A 17014-nucleotide genomic window follows, 5' to 3' on the forward strand; every position below is an offset into this window, starting at 1 on the left:
CTACGGGGAGAATGCGGGTAAGTGGAGTTGAAATGCCCATCAGCCATGATTGAATGGCGGAGTGGACTCAATGGGCCGAATGATCTTACTTCCACTCCTATGTTTTATGGTCTTATGACGTCTTATCAGGTTGATTTAAAAGTCCCTCTACATAGACATGAAGAGGGAACAGGTAGAAGAAACTGTAAAATTATGTAGCTGGACAGGGTGTTGAAACCATCATTGTTTATTTTTCTAATTTTTGTTTGGTTTAGAACTGAGTGTTTGAGAATTGCAAGTTGAACTTATTATTTAATAAAAGGGAAAAAAAAACAGATGATTGTGAGCTAGCTTGGAAGGAAATGCATATAAATTAATGCTCTGGCACTGAGATCTTGTGCTCGAGGATTGGCAACTGGTTGGACGTTGAATTGCTCAATCAAAGGAGGACCGGTGCTGGCCAGCCAAACACTGAGAACATTGAAAAAGAAAACTAAGGGTAAACTGTCCCAGCCTGGGTTTGGGGTAGGAGGCATTTTACATTTGAAGCTGCCAGACTGGGAAACTGGCTTTTGGTTTTGTTTCGCTCTAGTTATCTCTAGATAGTGACTCGTTGAAAGTTCTGAGGAAAGAATTCTTGTCATAAGAAATAAGTAAAAGTTTCAAGTGATGTATGGAAGCTTTGTCAGTGAGAGTAGTGGTTTCTGATTGGAAAGGATTGGGTATAGATTGTAAATATTAGATTATTTGTGTTCTGCTTAACAATACATTCTTAATATTTATTTAGGTTATAAACTTGATGTTCAAGATTAGTTATTTCTGAAGTCTGGTTATAAACGCTAGAGTGATTTTGAGGGTCATTGAATATTTTAATTTTGCTGTGTTGCAAATCCAGTGACAGGTGTATTTGGTTTGGTTTACTATCCCTGTGTTATAATGAAGGGTCTTATGGCCTGCGGTCAGGTTCCCACCTTTGGGAGAGAAGGCCCAGGTTCAAGTCCCACCTGGTCCAGAAGTATGTCATAACATGTTCAGACACATTGATTTTAAAAACAAAAATGTATAGCATAACTGATAAACTTACACTGTTGTGCTGTTTTCTGTCTCACTATCTGCTTGGATCCAAATTGTTATTGCTGTTGCTGTCATATGTTTAACACCGATTTTGATCAAGGTACAAACAATCATCTATGCCTTTTAGCTGTTTTACATCCATAAATGATAGGTTATGACTACTTTAAATACGGAATAACTTAGGTAGCATTTAGTTAACTGTTTTCTTCCATTCTCCACGAACAGGCCCGTGTTTTGTACAACTTTACAGCTGAACCTGGGAATGCTGAGCTGACTGTCAAAGAAGGCGAAATCATCACTATTACCAATCAGGTAATTGCTCACTTTTGTTACTTGTTTTTTTAAAATTATATCCTTGCTTTTTTATTTATATTGGTCTTGGCTACAAAAAACAGCACCAGTTTTTGTTGTTCAAACATTCTGGACAAAAGGTTTCTCAGATTTTGTAAAAATAAAATCTCCTACAGTTGTACCATCCAACTTGTTTATCTGTCTCCTACAGACTAGAAAGAATAGTGTTCTGGTCAGTCAGTATAAAAGGAACAAGATGATGAAGATTTAAGAACTAGTAGTGAGAATTCTGACGTTTTGTAACCAAGTCAGTGGATTATTTTTACCAGTGCAAAGAATGGTTAGAATTTCAATCAAGTATAATGAATTGGCAATCCTTTTGCATTTATAAAAGACCAAAAAATACTATTACTTGATACTTGGACTGCTGGACAAGCACATAGATGGCAGTAAATTGAGAGGTGCGTAGGTAAGGTTGATCTTCGATTAAGATAACTGTTCAGCAAAACATCGTGGGCCAAAGGGCCTGTACTATGCTGTACTGTTCTATGTTCTATTTGGGAACAGTGTCCCAATGAGTCATTCAAGTACATGATGGTTAATCTGTAGTTTTTTTAAAATCAATTAATGAAATTCTGTGACATAACTCCAATGCAAGTGGGATTTGAACCTTGGTCTTCTGGCTCAGAGGGAAGGACATTACCATTACACCACAAGACTCCAAACCTTTTAATTTCAGTGCAGTGGAATTTGAAACCCTAAGCCTTATATTGAGTCCAGTGACTTTGCCACTGTCACCACATGTCTAATCTGTTTCTCATTTCTATCTACTGGACTTGCTTTCCTTTTTATTGATATATAATTACCTAACAATAATACCAGAATATCCTGGAAGTACTCAACACGTCAGCGAGCATTGTGGAAAGAGATAAACAGGGTTAAACTTCAAGTGATATGGAGGGGATATATCCTTCAGAATGCAGAAATTACAGGGTGGTGATGTTTTTGTTAATGACATGCTGAATGGGTGGAAATAGCAGAGCATTATGTTCTGAATAAAATTGCAAAGATAACAGAACCATCCTGGATCTACATAGCATGACTGTAGTGCTGGGTCACAATGGAAAAGTTGGGGAGGGGAAGGTTGGCACTCAGTAAGAGGAGCAAACTTTATCCCTACAACTAAACTAGACTTTTAAGTACTTGGAACAGTCTGGCCTTGTCTAGCCCTGAACTGGAGTGTTGTGTTCAGTGCTGGATGCCTCATTATAGGAAAGCTGTGAATGCATTGGAAAGGTTGCTGTAGTGATTTACGAGAATTGTTCTAGGGATAAAAAACTTCAGCTATGAGGATAGATTGAAGAAGTTGAGATCCTTCTCATTAGAGACCAGAAAGCTAAGAAGAGATCTGAGAGAGGTTTTCAAAATCACGAGTGGACTTGACAGAGTGGAGAAAGAGAGACTGTATTCCTGCTTACCAAAGGATGAAGAACCAGAGATTGAGGTTTGTAAAAGGAACAAATGTGACACGAGAAAAGAACACTTTAATAGCGAGTATTTAGGTGTGGAATGTACTGTCTCATGTGTGATGAAGGCAGGTTCAATTGAGGCATTCAAAGGGTGTTGGGATGATCATTTAGAGAGAAATAATGTGCAGAAATATGGGGGAAAATGCTGGAAGTTGGCAGTAGGTAGTGATCATTTGAAGAACGGGTGCAGACATGGGCCGATTGGTCTCATTGTGCAAGTTTAATGGAAAAAAAGCTAAACATATCATATTAAAATTTTGGTAATTTTGGTAGCTTATTCAGCATTACGATTGTGTATATTTAATGTTATGAGGTGCACTTTAATGTTTTGAAAGGACTGAGTTTGGGCTAATTTCAACTATATTTGCATGTGATCTCCAGAAGACTTTAACAGCAAGATTTTGATTTGGTGTACCTGGGTTGTTGATTTGGATAAAAAAGGTAAATTTCTGCTCATGCCAAACTCAGCAATTTCTCTCTGTCTCTCCTGCCTTCCATATCTGCACGTGTCCTTCTCCCTTTTTATATTCTGCCATCTTCCATACTCTTGCACATGACAAGAAAGGCTCAAGCTAAATTGAATTTGGAGGTGGCAACAATGTAGTTAGGAGTAATGTTGTGCAGGTAAGTGTAAGCATTATTGGTATTTGATGATTCGGCAGCTTGCAACTCAACTTGATTCAACTAGGAAACTGAAACTTTTCCCAGTGGTTCAATATGAATGAACAATTAGCACGATTTCATTGACTTTTCTTTTTAAAAGAAAAGCATGTTTTTCAAAAATTTTCAGGTAAGTATATAGCCTTTTGGGCTATTCTGTTATCTCTTCTGAGATTCGGGTCAGAGAAGCAAATGAATTCTTAAGTTAATGAAAGGCTAAGCTATTTAGCAGAAGAGGAACAAAATTGTTTTAAGGATTTTCTTTTTATATGGCTGACTCTCTCTCTAGCTTCTACTTGCTGCTACTCCAAATTAGGCTTGTGCAAACTGGGAACTCAGCAATATGGACAGAATCCGTATTATCATGGAGTCATGTACTGTAGCTTAGATTTGTGAAACATCATTTTTCAGCAGTGGAGGCAGTTGTCTTATCTGGAACTGAACTGATGATATGTCTAAGTTATGTAATTATGTTCTGTAAAACACTGCTGGATCAAGATGCTGAGCTCTAATAGTCATTTAGTTTGTGAAGGGAAATTTGCAGATCTATATAGAAATGCTGAGGCAAATTGTTCCTGTTTTCCATAAGCACAGACGAAAGATCACTTTTGGGATTTTACTCCTCTACCTATTTTTCTAAGCAATCTGTAGAGAAATATTATTACACATCCCTGAAGCAGGTGAGACTTGAACCCGGGCCTCTTGGCTTGTGAGTAGGGACATTACCTCTGTGCCACAAGAGTCTCTAAATAAGCAGCACATATGTTTGAATTTAATTTTTTAAAATTAATGTATTTTTCCTAATTGACCTGTTTAAAATGTAACTACACACCTCTGGAGCAGGTGGGACTTGAACCTGGGTGTCTCAGTAAGGATTGGGACACTGCCACTGCCCCACAAGAGCCCTAAATGAGAATTGCATATATTTGAATCAACGTGTTCAGATATGATATTGTGCACGTAGTCACAGAATTATAGAGATGTAAGACATGGAAACAGATCCTTTGGTCCAACTTGTCCATGCTGACCAGATATCCTAAATTAATCTAGTCTCATTTGCCAGCACCTGGCCCATATCCCTCTAAACTCTTCCTATTCATTAACCCACCCAGGTGCCTTTTTAAGTATTGTAGTTTTACCAGCCTCTACCACCACCTCTGGCAGCTCATTCCATTCATGCACCACACTCTGCATCAACTAGTTGCCCCTTGAGTCCCTTTCAAAACTTTCCCCTCTCAACTTAAACCTATGCCCGCTAGTTCTGGACTCCCTCATCCCATGCAAAAGATCCTTATAAACCTCTTTAAGGTTACCTCTCAGCCTACGACTCTCCAGGGAAAGCAGTTCAAGCCTGTTCAGCCTCCCTATACCTCAAACCCTCCAACCCTGGCAACATCCTTGTAAATCTTTGTGAAACCTGAAAGGATTCAGAAATGTCCTTCCAATAGGAAGAAAACCAGAATTACATGCAATAAGTAGCTAAACCAATAAGTAGCTGCAACACGACCTCCCAACTCCTACATTCAATGCTCTGTCCAATAAAGGAAAGCGTACTAAATGCTGCCTTCACTATCCTCTATATCTGCGACTCCACTTTCAAGGGACTATGAACCTGCACTCCAACGTCTCTTTGTTCAGTAACACTCCCTAGGACTGTTAGAATTAAATGAATAAGTCCTGCTTTGATTTGATTTTCTAAAATGCAGCACGTGGGATTTATTTAGATTAAAATCCATCTGCCACTCCTCAGCCCATTGTCCCATCTAATCATGAACTAATCTTCTTTGCTGTTCACTACACCTCCAATTTTGATGTTGTCTGCAAACTTACTATACTTCCTATGTTCCCATCCAAATCATTTATATAAATGATGAATAGCAGTGGGCCCAGCCCTGATCCTTGTGGCACACCACTGGTCTCAGGCCTCCTGTTTGAAATGCAACCCTGCACCACCACCCTCTGTCTTCTACCTTTTGAGTCAGTTCTGTATCCAAATGGTTAGTTCTCTCTGTATTGCATGTGATCTAACTTTGCTAACCAGTTTACCATGAGGAACCTTGTTGAACGTCTTACTGAAATCCATACAGATCACGTCTACCACTCTATCCTTGTCAATCCCCTTCATTACTACTTGAAAAAGGCAATCAAATTAGCGAGACATGATTTCTCATGTACAAAGTCATAGTCATAGAGATGTACAGCATGGAAACGGGCCCTTCGGTCCAACCTGTCCATGCTGACCAGATATCCCAACTCAATCTAGTCCCACCTGCCAGCACCCGGCCCATATCCCTCCAAACCCTTAGTATTCATATAGCCATCAAAATGTCTCTTAAATGTTGCAATTGTACCAGCCTCCACCACATCCGCTGGCAGCTCGTGCCATCAACGTACCACACTCTGCCCCTTAGGTCTCTTTTATATCTTTCCCCCCCTCACCCTAAACCTAAACCCTCTTGTTCTGGACTCTCTGATACCAGGGAAAAGACTTTGTCTATTTATCCTATCCATGCCCTCATAATTTTGTAAACCTCTATAAAGTCACCCCTGAGCCTCCGACGCTCCAGGGAAAACAGCCCCAGCCTGTTCAGCCTCTCCCTGTAGCTCAACTCCTCCAACCCTGGCAACATTCTTGTGAATCTTTTCTGAACTCTTTCAAGTTTTACAACATCTTTCCGATTAGGAAGGAGACCAGAATTGCACATAATATTCCAACAGTAGCCTAACCAATGTCCTGTACAACCACAACATGACCTCCCAACTCCTGTACTCAATACTCTGACCGATAAAGGAAAGCATACCAAACGCCTTCTTCACCATCCTATCTACCTGTGACTCCACTTTCAAGGAGCTATTAACCTGCACTCCAAGGTCTCTTTGTTCAATAACACTCCCCATGAACTTACCATTAAGTGTATAAGTCCTGCTAAGATTTGCTTTCCCAAAATGCAGGACCTAGAATTTATTCTGAATTAAACTTCATCTGCCTCTTCTCAACCCATTGGCCCATCTGGTCCAGATCCTGTTGTAATCTGAGGTAACCCTCTTCGCTGTCCACTATACCTTCCAATTTTGGTGTAATCTGCAAACTTACTAACTGTACCTCTTGTGCTCTCATCCAAATCAGTTGTGTAAATGACAAAAAGTCTCCTTGTGGCACTCCACTGGTCACAGGCCTCCAGTCTGAAAAACAACCCTCCACCACCACCCTCTGTAGAAGACAGTTCTGTATCCAAATGGCTAGTTCTTCCTGTATTCCATGAGATCTAACCTTGCTAATCAGTCTCATGTGGGGAACCTTGTCGAACGCCTTATTGAAGTCCATATAGATCACATCTGCTCTGCCCTCATCAATCATCTTTGTTACTTCTTCAAAGTCATGTCAATTATCCCTAATCAGTCCTTGCCTTTCCAAGTACATGGTGGGAATCCTGAGGGATAGGATTTACAAGAACCTTCCCACCACGGATGTCCGACTCACCAGTCTGTAGTTCCCTAACTTTTCCTTATTACCTTTCTTAAATAGTGGCACCACATTAGCCAACCTCCAGTCTTCAGGCATCTGAGTTATGAGCATTAATAGAAATATCTCTGCAAGGGCCCCAGCAATCATTTCACTTGCTTCCCACAAGTTTTAGGGTATACCTAGTTAGGTCTAGGGAATTTGTCAACCTTTGTATTTTAAAACAACCAGCACCACTACTGCTATAGTGTGGTAAAAGTGAGGACTGCAGATGCTAGAAACCAAAGTTTAGATTAGAGTGGTGCTGGTAAAGCACAGCAGGTCAGGCAGCATCTGAAGAGCAGAAAAATCATTGTTTTGGGCAAAAGCCCTTCATCAGGAGTAGTCTATTTTCCCCACATTCTATATCTTCCACGTCCTCCTTCACAGTAAACATTTGATGCAAAATGCTTGTTTAGTATCTTCCCCCTTGCAAATTTTTGAAGGGTCCTATTCTTTCCTTAGTTACCCTTAGTTGAAAAATGTGTTGCTGGAAAAGCGCAGCAGGTCAGGCAGCATTCAAGGAGCAGGATAATTGACATTTCGGGCATAAGCCCTTCAGGAATGAGGAAGGTGTGCCAAGCAGGCTAAGATAAAAGGTAGGAAGGAGGGACTTGGAGGGGTGTTGGGAATGCGATAGGTGGAAGGAGGTTAAGTTGAGGGGGTGGGAGCGGAGAGGTCGGGAAGGAGATTGTGCTGAGTCTGAGGGTTGGGACTGAGATAAGGTGGGGGGAGGGGAAATGAGAAAGCTGGAGAAATCTGCATTCATCCCTTGTGGTTGGAGGGTTCCTAGGCGGAAGATGAGGCACTCTTCCTCTCCAGGTGTCGTGTTGCCATGGTCTGGCGATGGAGGAGGCCAAGGACCTGCATGTCCTTGGCGGAATGGGAGGGGGAGTTAAAGTGTTCAGCCATAGGGCGGTTGGGTTTGTTGGTGTGGGTGTCCCAGAGGTGTTCTTTGAAACGTTCCGCAAGTAGGCGGCCTGTCTCCCTAATGTAGAGGAGGACACATTGGGTGCTGCAGATGCAGTAAATGATGTGTGAGGAGGTGCAAGTGACGGATATGGAAGGATCCTTTGGGGCCTTGGAGGGAAGTGACGGGGGAGGTGTGGGCGCAAGTTTTGTATTTCTTGCGGTTGCAGGGGAAGGTGCCGGGAGTGGAGGTTGGGTTGGCGGGGGGTGTGGACCTGACGAGGGATTCGGGGAGGGAGTGGTCTTTCCGGAATGCTGATAGGGGAGGGGAGAGAAATATATCCCTGGTGGTGGGGTCTCTTTGGAGGTGGCGTAAATGATGAAGGATGATACAATGTTTCTGGAGGTTGGTGGGGTGGTAGGTGAGGACCAATGGGGTTCTGTCCTGGTGGCGATTTAGAGGGGCAGGGTTCAAGCGCAGAGGTGTCTGTAGTACAATTCCAATTTCTTATTCTCCGTTCCACCCAAGTAACGTCGTGAGACATATTCCCAGGAATATTGTTCCTAAGTACAGTTGTCATGTTATCTCTTATCAAAAATATTAGGTTAGGTTAGGTTCCCTACAGTATGGAAACCGGCCCTTTGGCCCAACAAGTCCACACCGACCCTCCGAAGATCAGCCCACCCACAACCATTCCCCTACCCTATACTTACTCCTGACTAATGAACTGAACACTGGGCAATTTAGCATGGCCAATTCACCTGCTCTGCACATCTTTGGTTTGTGGGAGGAAACCAGAGCATCCAGAGGAAATCCACGCAGACACTGGGTGAATGTGCAAACTCCACAGAGACAGTCACCCAAGGCGTGAATCAAACCCGGGTCCTTGGTGCTGTGAGGCAGCAGTGCTAACCACTGTACCGCCTCTCTTTCTTCCCCTCCCCCTTTCTATCCTTCCCATACATTTCTATCCTAGAACATGAAGCTGCCAGTCCTGTCCATCCCTGAACCACATCTGATATCTCACTCCCAGTTCTTAACCATGCCCTGATTTCATCTGTCTTCCCTGTTAGTTAAACTGCATTTATCAGTCCGACCTCATTCTCTGCTTTGTTCCTGCCTGTTTGTTTGACTTGCTGCTTTTCCCAGCTGTACCACCCTCCGACCCATCTCTTTCCTCACTATCTCCCAGGGTCCCACTCCCTACACCTTACTGGTTTTAATCCTCCAAGCAGCTCTAGCAAATCTCTCCACAAGTCTGTTAGACCCTTTCTCATTCAGGTGTAATCTAGCCTCCTTGTACAGGTCACTTCTATCTCAGAAGACATTCCAATGATCCAAAAATGTGAACCCTTCTCTCCTGCACCAGCTCCTCAGCCCCCCCATTCATCTGTACTATCCTCCTATTCCTACCCTCACTATCTTGTAACACCGGGAGTAATCCAGACATTATTACCTTGAGGACCTCCTTTTTAAATTCCTGCTGTTGTCGCCTAGTCCAGACCACTCAAGACATTAAGCAGGCAGCCCAGACCAAAATTCTGCAGTTTGTTTTGGTAAGTGTACAGTGGAAATTATCCACAGTGAGTTAGTTAGATTGACTACCAGGTTTTAAAACAGACAAAAATTTATTCACAAAATTACAATGAAATACAAAGAACAGAATATAAAATACCCACAGAACTAAGACTATCCCCAACTCTACCTCATTATACTGTTCTGAATATACACAGTCCCAATAAACAAACTCCTTAAGCACAGTAAAATGAAACCAAGGTTTACAGGTTGATGTTAGAAGGGCAGTTTAGCGGCCTGTTTCTACATAACTCCCTGCTGAACTCCCTAACTGGTTCTGGACTGAACTGCTCAACTAGAGAGCTGGCCACGCCCCCTTTACTTCAAAAAAAGTAAAAGCTTTGGCCTAAAGACTCATTTGTTTATGTTTAAACAAAAAGGCCGGCCATCTCTGTACCAAACCCGGACATTTTGGAGCTGTCCTGTTTACAACCCCTCTGAAAAAAAAAATCAAGGACACAGTATTCTTGAAAAAAGGAACCACTATTAGGAAAGAAAGGACCAGCTTTGTGATACTGGAGGAGAAAGTGAGGACTGCAGATGCTGGAGATCAGAGCTGAAAATTGGATGCTGCCTGACCTGCTGCGCTTTTCCAGCAACACAAGAGCAGGAGAATCGACGTTTTGGGCATGAGCCCTTCTTCAGGAATGAGCTTTTCCAGCAACATAGGCAGCATCACAAAGCTGAAACTAACTTCCTATATTCTCCCTTCAGAATCTAATCTACCCTTCCTCTGTTGTTAGTTCCAATGTGAATAGTAACTTCCTGCTGGTCCCTCTCCCCTTTGAGAATATTCTGCACTCTGAGATATTCTTGATTCTGTAGCAGGGAGGCAACACAGTTCTGATTCCTTGATGTAGGCCGGAGAACTATCTCTGTGCCTCTGACTAGAGAGTCCCGTATCACAATTGATCACTTGGAACCTGACGTACCCCTTGTTATATTGTAGCCAGTCTTGGTACCAGAAACTTGGCTGTTCATGCTATGATCCCCTGACGGTCTATCACTCCCTACATTTTCCAAAACATCATACTTGTTTGAGGTGGGAATAGATATTGGAGACAGCTGCACTACTTGCCTCCTTCTCCTCCTACCTTTCCTGGTGGTGACCCATCCACCTGTCTGTATCTGTGGTTTTCTCCTTTTGTACAGCTGCTGTCCATCACCCTCCCTAGCTCTTGTAAATTCCTCATTGCCTCTAACTGCCACTCCAGTCTATTCATGCAATCTGATAGAATTTGCAACCAAAGACACTTGCTGCAGACATCATCTGCAACATGGAAACTCTTCCCTAATCCCCCCACATCCACCAGGAAGAGGACATCACTCTATTAAAGGCCATCTTTGCACCTTATCAGTTTACAGACCCAGAAAATAGCACAGTTTTACTGCTCCAGGCTAACTTTGTACCTATGTTTTATATTTTTAAAACTTAATTGAGACAGATTTCAATAAAATATAAAATCAAAAAAGAACCCACTCTACTCACTATTGTACATTTACAAAAATAATGAACAGCAAGGTCACACCTAAACTATGTACTGAACTATTCCTGTGCTGTAAGCTGTCCCATGCAAGTTCCTCCAAGGTCAGCTGTGAATTTTGCAATTTGTTTAACTTTTCTTGAATGCACTCTGCTGTCCAGAGATACTTGAACATAAATAGCAAAGGTAGTAGCTGTGGAGATTCACTGCTGTGTGATAGCAGTGCAGGTTTATTTCTCGTTTGATTCACTGAACATGTAGTCCCTGCCTTTGTGTCTCTTCCTTATTTTAAAATTGCTGTTGTTTTGATTTTTTTTCCCAAAAGTTACAAAACAATGCAACGACTTAAAACAGTAATTACGGTTCTGGGAATATTCTTGAATTTATTGTCACATGTACAGAGGCACAGTGAAAAGCTTTGTTTTGCGAGCAATACAGGCAGATCACATAGTTAAGGAGAATAGATAAGTAAATAATAGATAAACAGCAAAAGCAAAAACTCAGATAAAGGCAAATGTTAAGAGTTTGAGTCTATTCAGTATTCTAACAACAGTAGGGTAGAAACTGTTTGGAAACCAGCTGGTGCATGTGTTCAGGCTTCTGTACTTTCTCCCCGATGGTAGAGATTGTAGAAAAACATTGCCAGGTCGGGGTGGCGGCCTTTCCTTGACAGCAGGCCTGGTAGATTGATTCTATAGATGGGAGGTTGGCCTTTGTGATTATCCAGGCTGAGTTCACTCTGTAACAGTCTCCGATCTTGAATGGTATAGTTGCCGTACCAGGTAGTGATATATCCAAGCAGAATGCTCTCTATGGCACACCTATAAAAGTTGGCGAGGGTATTCGCTGTCATGCCAAATTTCCTCAGCTGCTTGAGGAAGAAGAGACTTTGTTGGGCCTTTGTAACCAGTGCCACTCCCAGGAGCTTGACACTCTGCACTCATTCCACCTCTGTGCTGTTAATATATAGAGGGGGCAAGAATAACATCCTGCTGAAAGTCAATAATGAGTTCCTTGGTTTTGCTGGCATGGAGAGCTAGGTTGTTCTCGGTGCATCATTTTTCCAGGTCTTCCACCTCCCATCTGTAGTCTGTTTCGTCGCCATCTGAGATTCGATCAACTATGGTGGTGTTAACAGTGAACGTGTAAATGGCATTAGTCCTGTATTTGGCTATACAGTCATGGGTATACAGTGAGTACATTAATTTAAGTTTCAATGGAGATGTGTTGTAAAGTAACAGTTAACGGCTGTTTGGAGACCAATTAGGAAATGCACATGCTGTGGAATGTACTCTCCCAACAATTTAACTTTTAACAGGTCCACACGCTCCAAGAAATAGAAAAAAAAGTAAAAATTAAACCGTAAGCTGCATCTTCTCTTCCACGCATTGGCTACTTTTAGGAACTATTAGACATTTTAAAACTGAGGAAAAGATTAGAAACTTTGTAAAAGCTTAAATTTCTGTTGCATCAAGCCTCACTTTCTAGTCTTACATTTAGCCAGTTGAGGCAGGAGTAAGCAAGACTTGTGCATTTCTTAAAAACTATGAAATGTTTGCTTCGATTTCAGGATGTCGGTGGAGGATGGTGTGAAGCATCAAATGCTTTAGGAATGACTGGACTTGTTCCAACTGACTATGTGGAGGTGAGTAGTTACTTCTTTGTAATAAATATCATATTGTTAATGTTGATATTTCATATGTTACCTTTTTTATTTCACCTGAATAGTTGATAGACCCAAAATACTACATGTTGGTCATTCATCCTCTGCAAATGTGAGAGAAATGTTATTTGATGGTACAGAACTTGAATATTACACATTCTGTTCAAAGCTTTTCATCCTGTACACAGAGTCATAGTCGTACAGCACAGAAACCGACCCTTTTGGTCCAACCAATCCATGCCAACCATAATCCCAAACTGAACTTGTCCCACCTGTGGTGCTTATTCCCTTCAAATCATTTTGATTCATGTACTTATCTGAATGTTTTCTAAATGTTGTAACTAAAACTACATCCACCATTTCCTCTGGATGTTGATTCCACACATTATCCACTCTATCAAAAAAAATTGCCCTATATGTATTCTTTTAAATCTCTTCTATCACCTTAAAATTGTGCCCTCTAGTCTTGAAATCTCCCACATTAGGGAAAAGACACCTGCCATTCACCTCATCTATACCCCTCTATTTTCTAAACCTCTCTAAGGTCATCTCTCAACCTCCTATGGTCCAGTGGAAAACATTCCAGCCTATCCAGCCTCTCTTTATAACTCAAACTCTCCATTCCCAGCAACATACTGGTAAATCTTTTCTGAACTCTCTCTGCAGTTTTATAATATCCTTCCAATAACAGGGTGGCCAGAACTGGACGCAGTACCTCAGAAGAGGCCACATCAAGATCCTGTACAATCTCAGTGTAACGTCCCAACTCCTATATTCAAAGATCCAAACAAAGAAGGCAAGCATGCTTCATGAGAGGAATGTGCCACTTGGCTGGCAAATTGACTCTGTTAAAGGCTTTGTCTTGGGGAATACTGATAGTTGATAGTCAAGCTTTGTTCAAATTTTATATCAGGCAGGTTGGGTCTTGTCATGGCATTGCCCTAAGAAATGAACTGGCATTTGGTTGTCATTCATTTGGTAGAGTTGAAATAGCACAGTATGTTTACATGTTCTGTCTGCAAAGAACAAGGCCAAGTGTGTTAACAAATGTAGCTTCAAGTACACTCAAGTGTACCACAGAGTGAGTCTGACTGACAATAATCTTAAATTGAGTGTTGTAATTCTTCACACTACTAGCAACAGAAGAAAAATACCTATACAGTCTATTCAAGATGAATGGGTGCCCAATAAGCACAGCCTGCCGATTCTTAAACCACAAACCCAAACAACTAGGCACAACACGCCCAGAAACTCTAGTCTCATTACCATACATCAAAGACATCTCTGAAATGACTACCAGTATACTCCAACCCCTTGGCACTAGGGTAGCCCACAAACCTACCAACACACTTAAACAGCGGCTGATGAATCTAAAGGGCTGTATACAAACAACCAGCGAAGTGAATGTCATTTACAAAATACCATTCAAGGACTGTAACAAACACTACATTGGACAGACAGGCAGAAAACTAGCCACCAGGATACACTAACACCAACTAGCCACCAAAAAACATGACCCTCTATCACTAATATCCTTACGTACAGATGAAGAAGGACACCATTTTAACTGGGGCAACACATCCACCCTAGGATAGGCCAAACAGAGACACGCACGGGAATTTCTATGGGCCTGGCGTTCAAACTGGAACTCCATCAATAAACACACCGATATGGACCCCATTTACCAACCTCTGAGAAAAAAGAACCGGAAATGATATCACCCACCTTAAGAGACCAAGACACACACATAGAAAGCAGGACAGAACACCAGCGCTTCACCAGAGGCTTACTGATGATGTTACTTAGCATGGTGATGAAATATCAGAAAAGAAATCTTCCAGCTCAGCGAGCAAACTTATAACCTGAACCTCAACCTGAGCTATAAATCTGCTCAAAAATCACACTCAAATTCAGCTTTGAAATGGAGCAGTGAAGTGAGGTTCCTTTTCTCGATATCCTGGTCGAAGAATCTGCCAAGGTTCTCTGCTACTCTCAACTGCAGTAGACAGCCAGGAGGTTGGAAGAATACAGCAAGCCAGGCAGTATCAGGAGGTGGAGAAGTCAATATTTCTGGTGTAACCCTTCTTCAGGACTGGGGGTGGTTATCTGGGGAGCTGCAAATAAAGGGGGTCATGGGGGCGGAGTGGTGAAGACAGATAAAAGGTACAACCTGATTGACCAATGGGAGAAATGAATCCGGTTGGTAATAAGGGGCATGTGGAAGGGATGGGAGGGGCTGGGAATGGAGTCTGGGGGTAGGAAGGGAAGTTATTTGAAATTGGAGAACTGAGTTGAGTCCTATGGGCTGTAGGCTGCCGAAGTGGAAAATGAGATGATGTTCCTCCAATTTGGCAATGGAGGAGGCCGAGGATGATCATGTTGGAAAGGGAATGGTTAGGAGAATTGAAATAGGTGGTGATTTATGTCAATATAGGATTTCTATAGTTCCATGTGCAATAAGATTGCCCTTTATTGGCAACCTTGTAAATCAGGCCATTTGATGAAGGTGCAAGCTTAAAACTGAAATGGTGCATCAGACCATTCTGTGGGTTAATGGCTACCCAGACCAGGTCCCTCCTTGCTATATATTGCACAACCCGTCACTTTTGGACCCAAAAGTAACGCACTGTACCTCTGATTACCTTGGAAAAGTAAGGTAGCTCAAAAGTCTGAGGAACAGGTGAAGTCAATTATTTCACATTGCTGCTATATAGTAGCAGCATACATGTGTTTTTGCATGTATTCTACAAACAAGTCAATTCCTCCTCATCCCTTTTCAGCTTTGACATGCTGTACTGTTAATAGTAGCCTCAATTTTCATGACAGAAATGCTTGTTTTTCTTTCTGATACCTTAGAACTGAGTGCAATAGATCAAACAGGTGTAATTGGCTGTGTCACAAAGTTGGGCTGGAATTTAAAACCTGCCCACTGAAGCCTTCACATGGAAAAGGATTGCATAAATTGGTTTAGGAATTTCCATTAGATATTGATGACACATCAAAATAGCAATCACCCACACCCACACTGGCAGTTTACTTTTATATTGTGTAGAAATCATTAGCTGTTGGAGGGATTTTGAAGGCTTTAAAGCTCAAAACAAATGATGATATCTTTGGTACATCTTTGGCTTTTGTAGTTTGCACTTCTAGAAAAGGCCTGGTATCCCACATGCTTCTATTAACTAAATTGTTAACCTGGAAAAGCACATCGGATCAGGCAGCATCTGATGAGCAGGAGGATGCTGCCTGACCTCCTGTGCTTTTCCAGCACCACTCTAATCTAGACTCTGATCTCCAGCATCTGCAGTCCTCACGCCTAAATTGTTAATCTGTTCTGTCATGTTCTGAATTTGGGTACCTACAAACCCAGGTCACTTGCTGCTCTCCCTTAAAACGTTATGAGGCTTGGCTTGTGTTGCTCCTCGTTCTTTCCACCAAAAGATATCGCATAACATGTTTTTGCATTGAAATTTTCAATGTGCGTACCTTATTTCATCAGCCTGTCTTTGTCCTCTTGATCCTTTTCACTGTTAACTACACTTCCAAATGTTGTGTGACTTGCAGATTTTAAAATAGCCCTCTTCCTCTTCAAACACTAAACCCAAATATTTTAATATAAATCAGGAACAGCAGTGGGCTGAAAACGGAATGCTTTAGAGCTTCACTATATATTTCCTCCAGATTAGTAATAAAAATACTGAATGAGAGATTTGTGTTTACTATCCTAAGCCAATTTATGCAATGCTTTTTTGTTTCATAGCCTCAGTTTTGCTAACCAGTTCAGCCTGGTAGTATTTTATCTTTTTTTTTTGAACGTCTGTTTTCACTGAACCGTAGGCCGTTAAGAGATGACCTGATAAGAGTTTATAAAATAATGAAAGGTATAGATAATTAATGGTAGTTATCTTTTCTCTAAGATGGGGAGTTTTAAGACTGTGGGTACATTTTTAAGGTGAGAGGACAGGGATTTTAAAAAAAGGCAGGAGATTTTTTTACACAGAAGGTGGTTCGCGTGTGGAATGAACTTCCTGAGCAAATGGTGGATGTGCGTACAATTACAATATTTAAAAGACATTTGGATGGATACATGAATAGGAAAAGTTTGGAGGGATACGAGCAAGGAGCAGGAAGGTGGAACTACTTTAGTTTAGAATTATAGTCGGCATGGACTGGTTGGACAGAAGGGACTGCTTTCGTGCTGTGACTGACTGCACAGCATCAACCGTACTCCCCTCATTATAAAATTTGGCCAAGTTCGGGAAACATGATTTGCTGTCAACAAATTATTCCCTTCTCTAAGAACAAGGGTGTAACATTTTCAATCCTTCAGTTTTTCTTCAAGGAGGA

The 17014-nt window shown here is 41.6% G+C and overlaps 1 protein-coding gene across 3 annotated transcripts in view; it reads left to right on the top strand.

The window, feature by feature from the left end:
• Positions 1-17014, top strand: part of snx9b (sorting nexin 9b) — a 145761-nt gene that overhangs the window by 25010 nt on the left and 103737 nt on the right. For all 3 annotated transcript variants that reach the window (XM_060831592.1, XM_060831594.1, XM_060831593.1), the window contains 2 exons: positions 1279-1365; positions 12575-12649. In XM_060831592.1, coding sequence (XP_060687575.1) covers positions 1279-1365; positions 12575-12649 — 162 coding nt within the window. The remainder of the gene's footprint in view (positions 1-1278; positions 1366-12574; positions 12650-17014) is intronic.

Source organism: Hemiscyllium ocellatum, chromosome 10, assembly GCF_020745735.1.
Source record: "Hemiscyllium ocellatum isolate sHemOce1 chromosome 10, sHemOce1.pat.X.cur, whole genome shotgun sequence".
NCBI lineage: Eukaryota > Metazoa > Chordata > Chondrichthyes > Orectolobiformes > Hemiscylliidae > Hemiscyllium > Hemiscyllium ocellatum.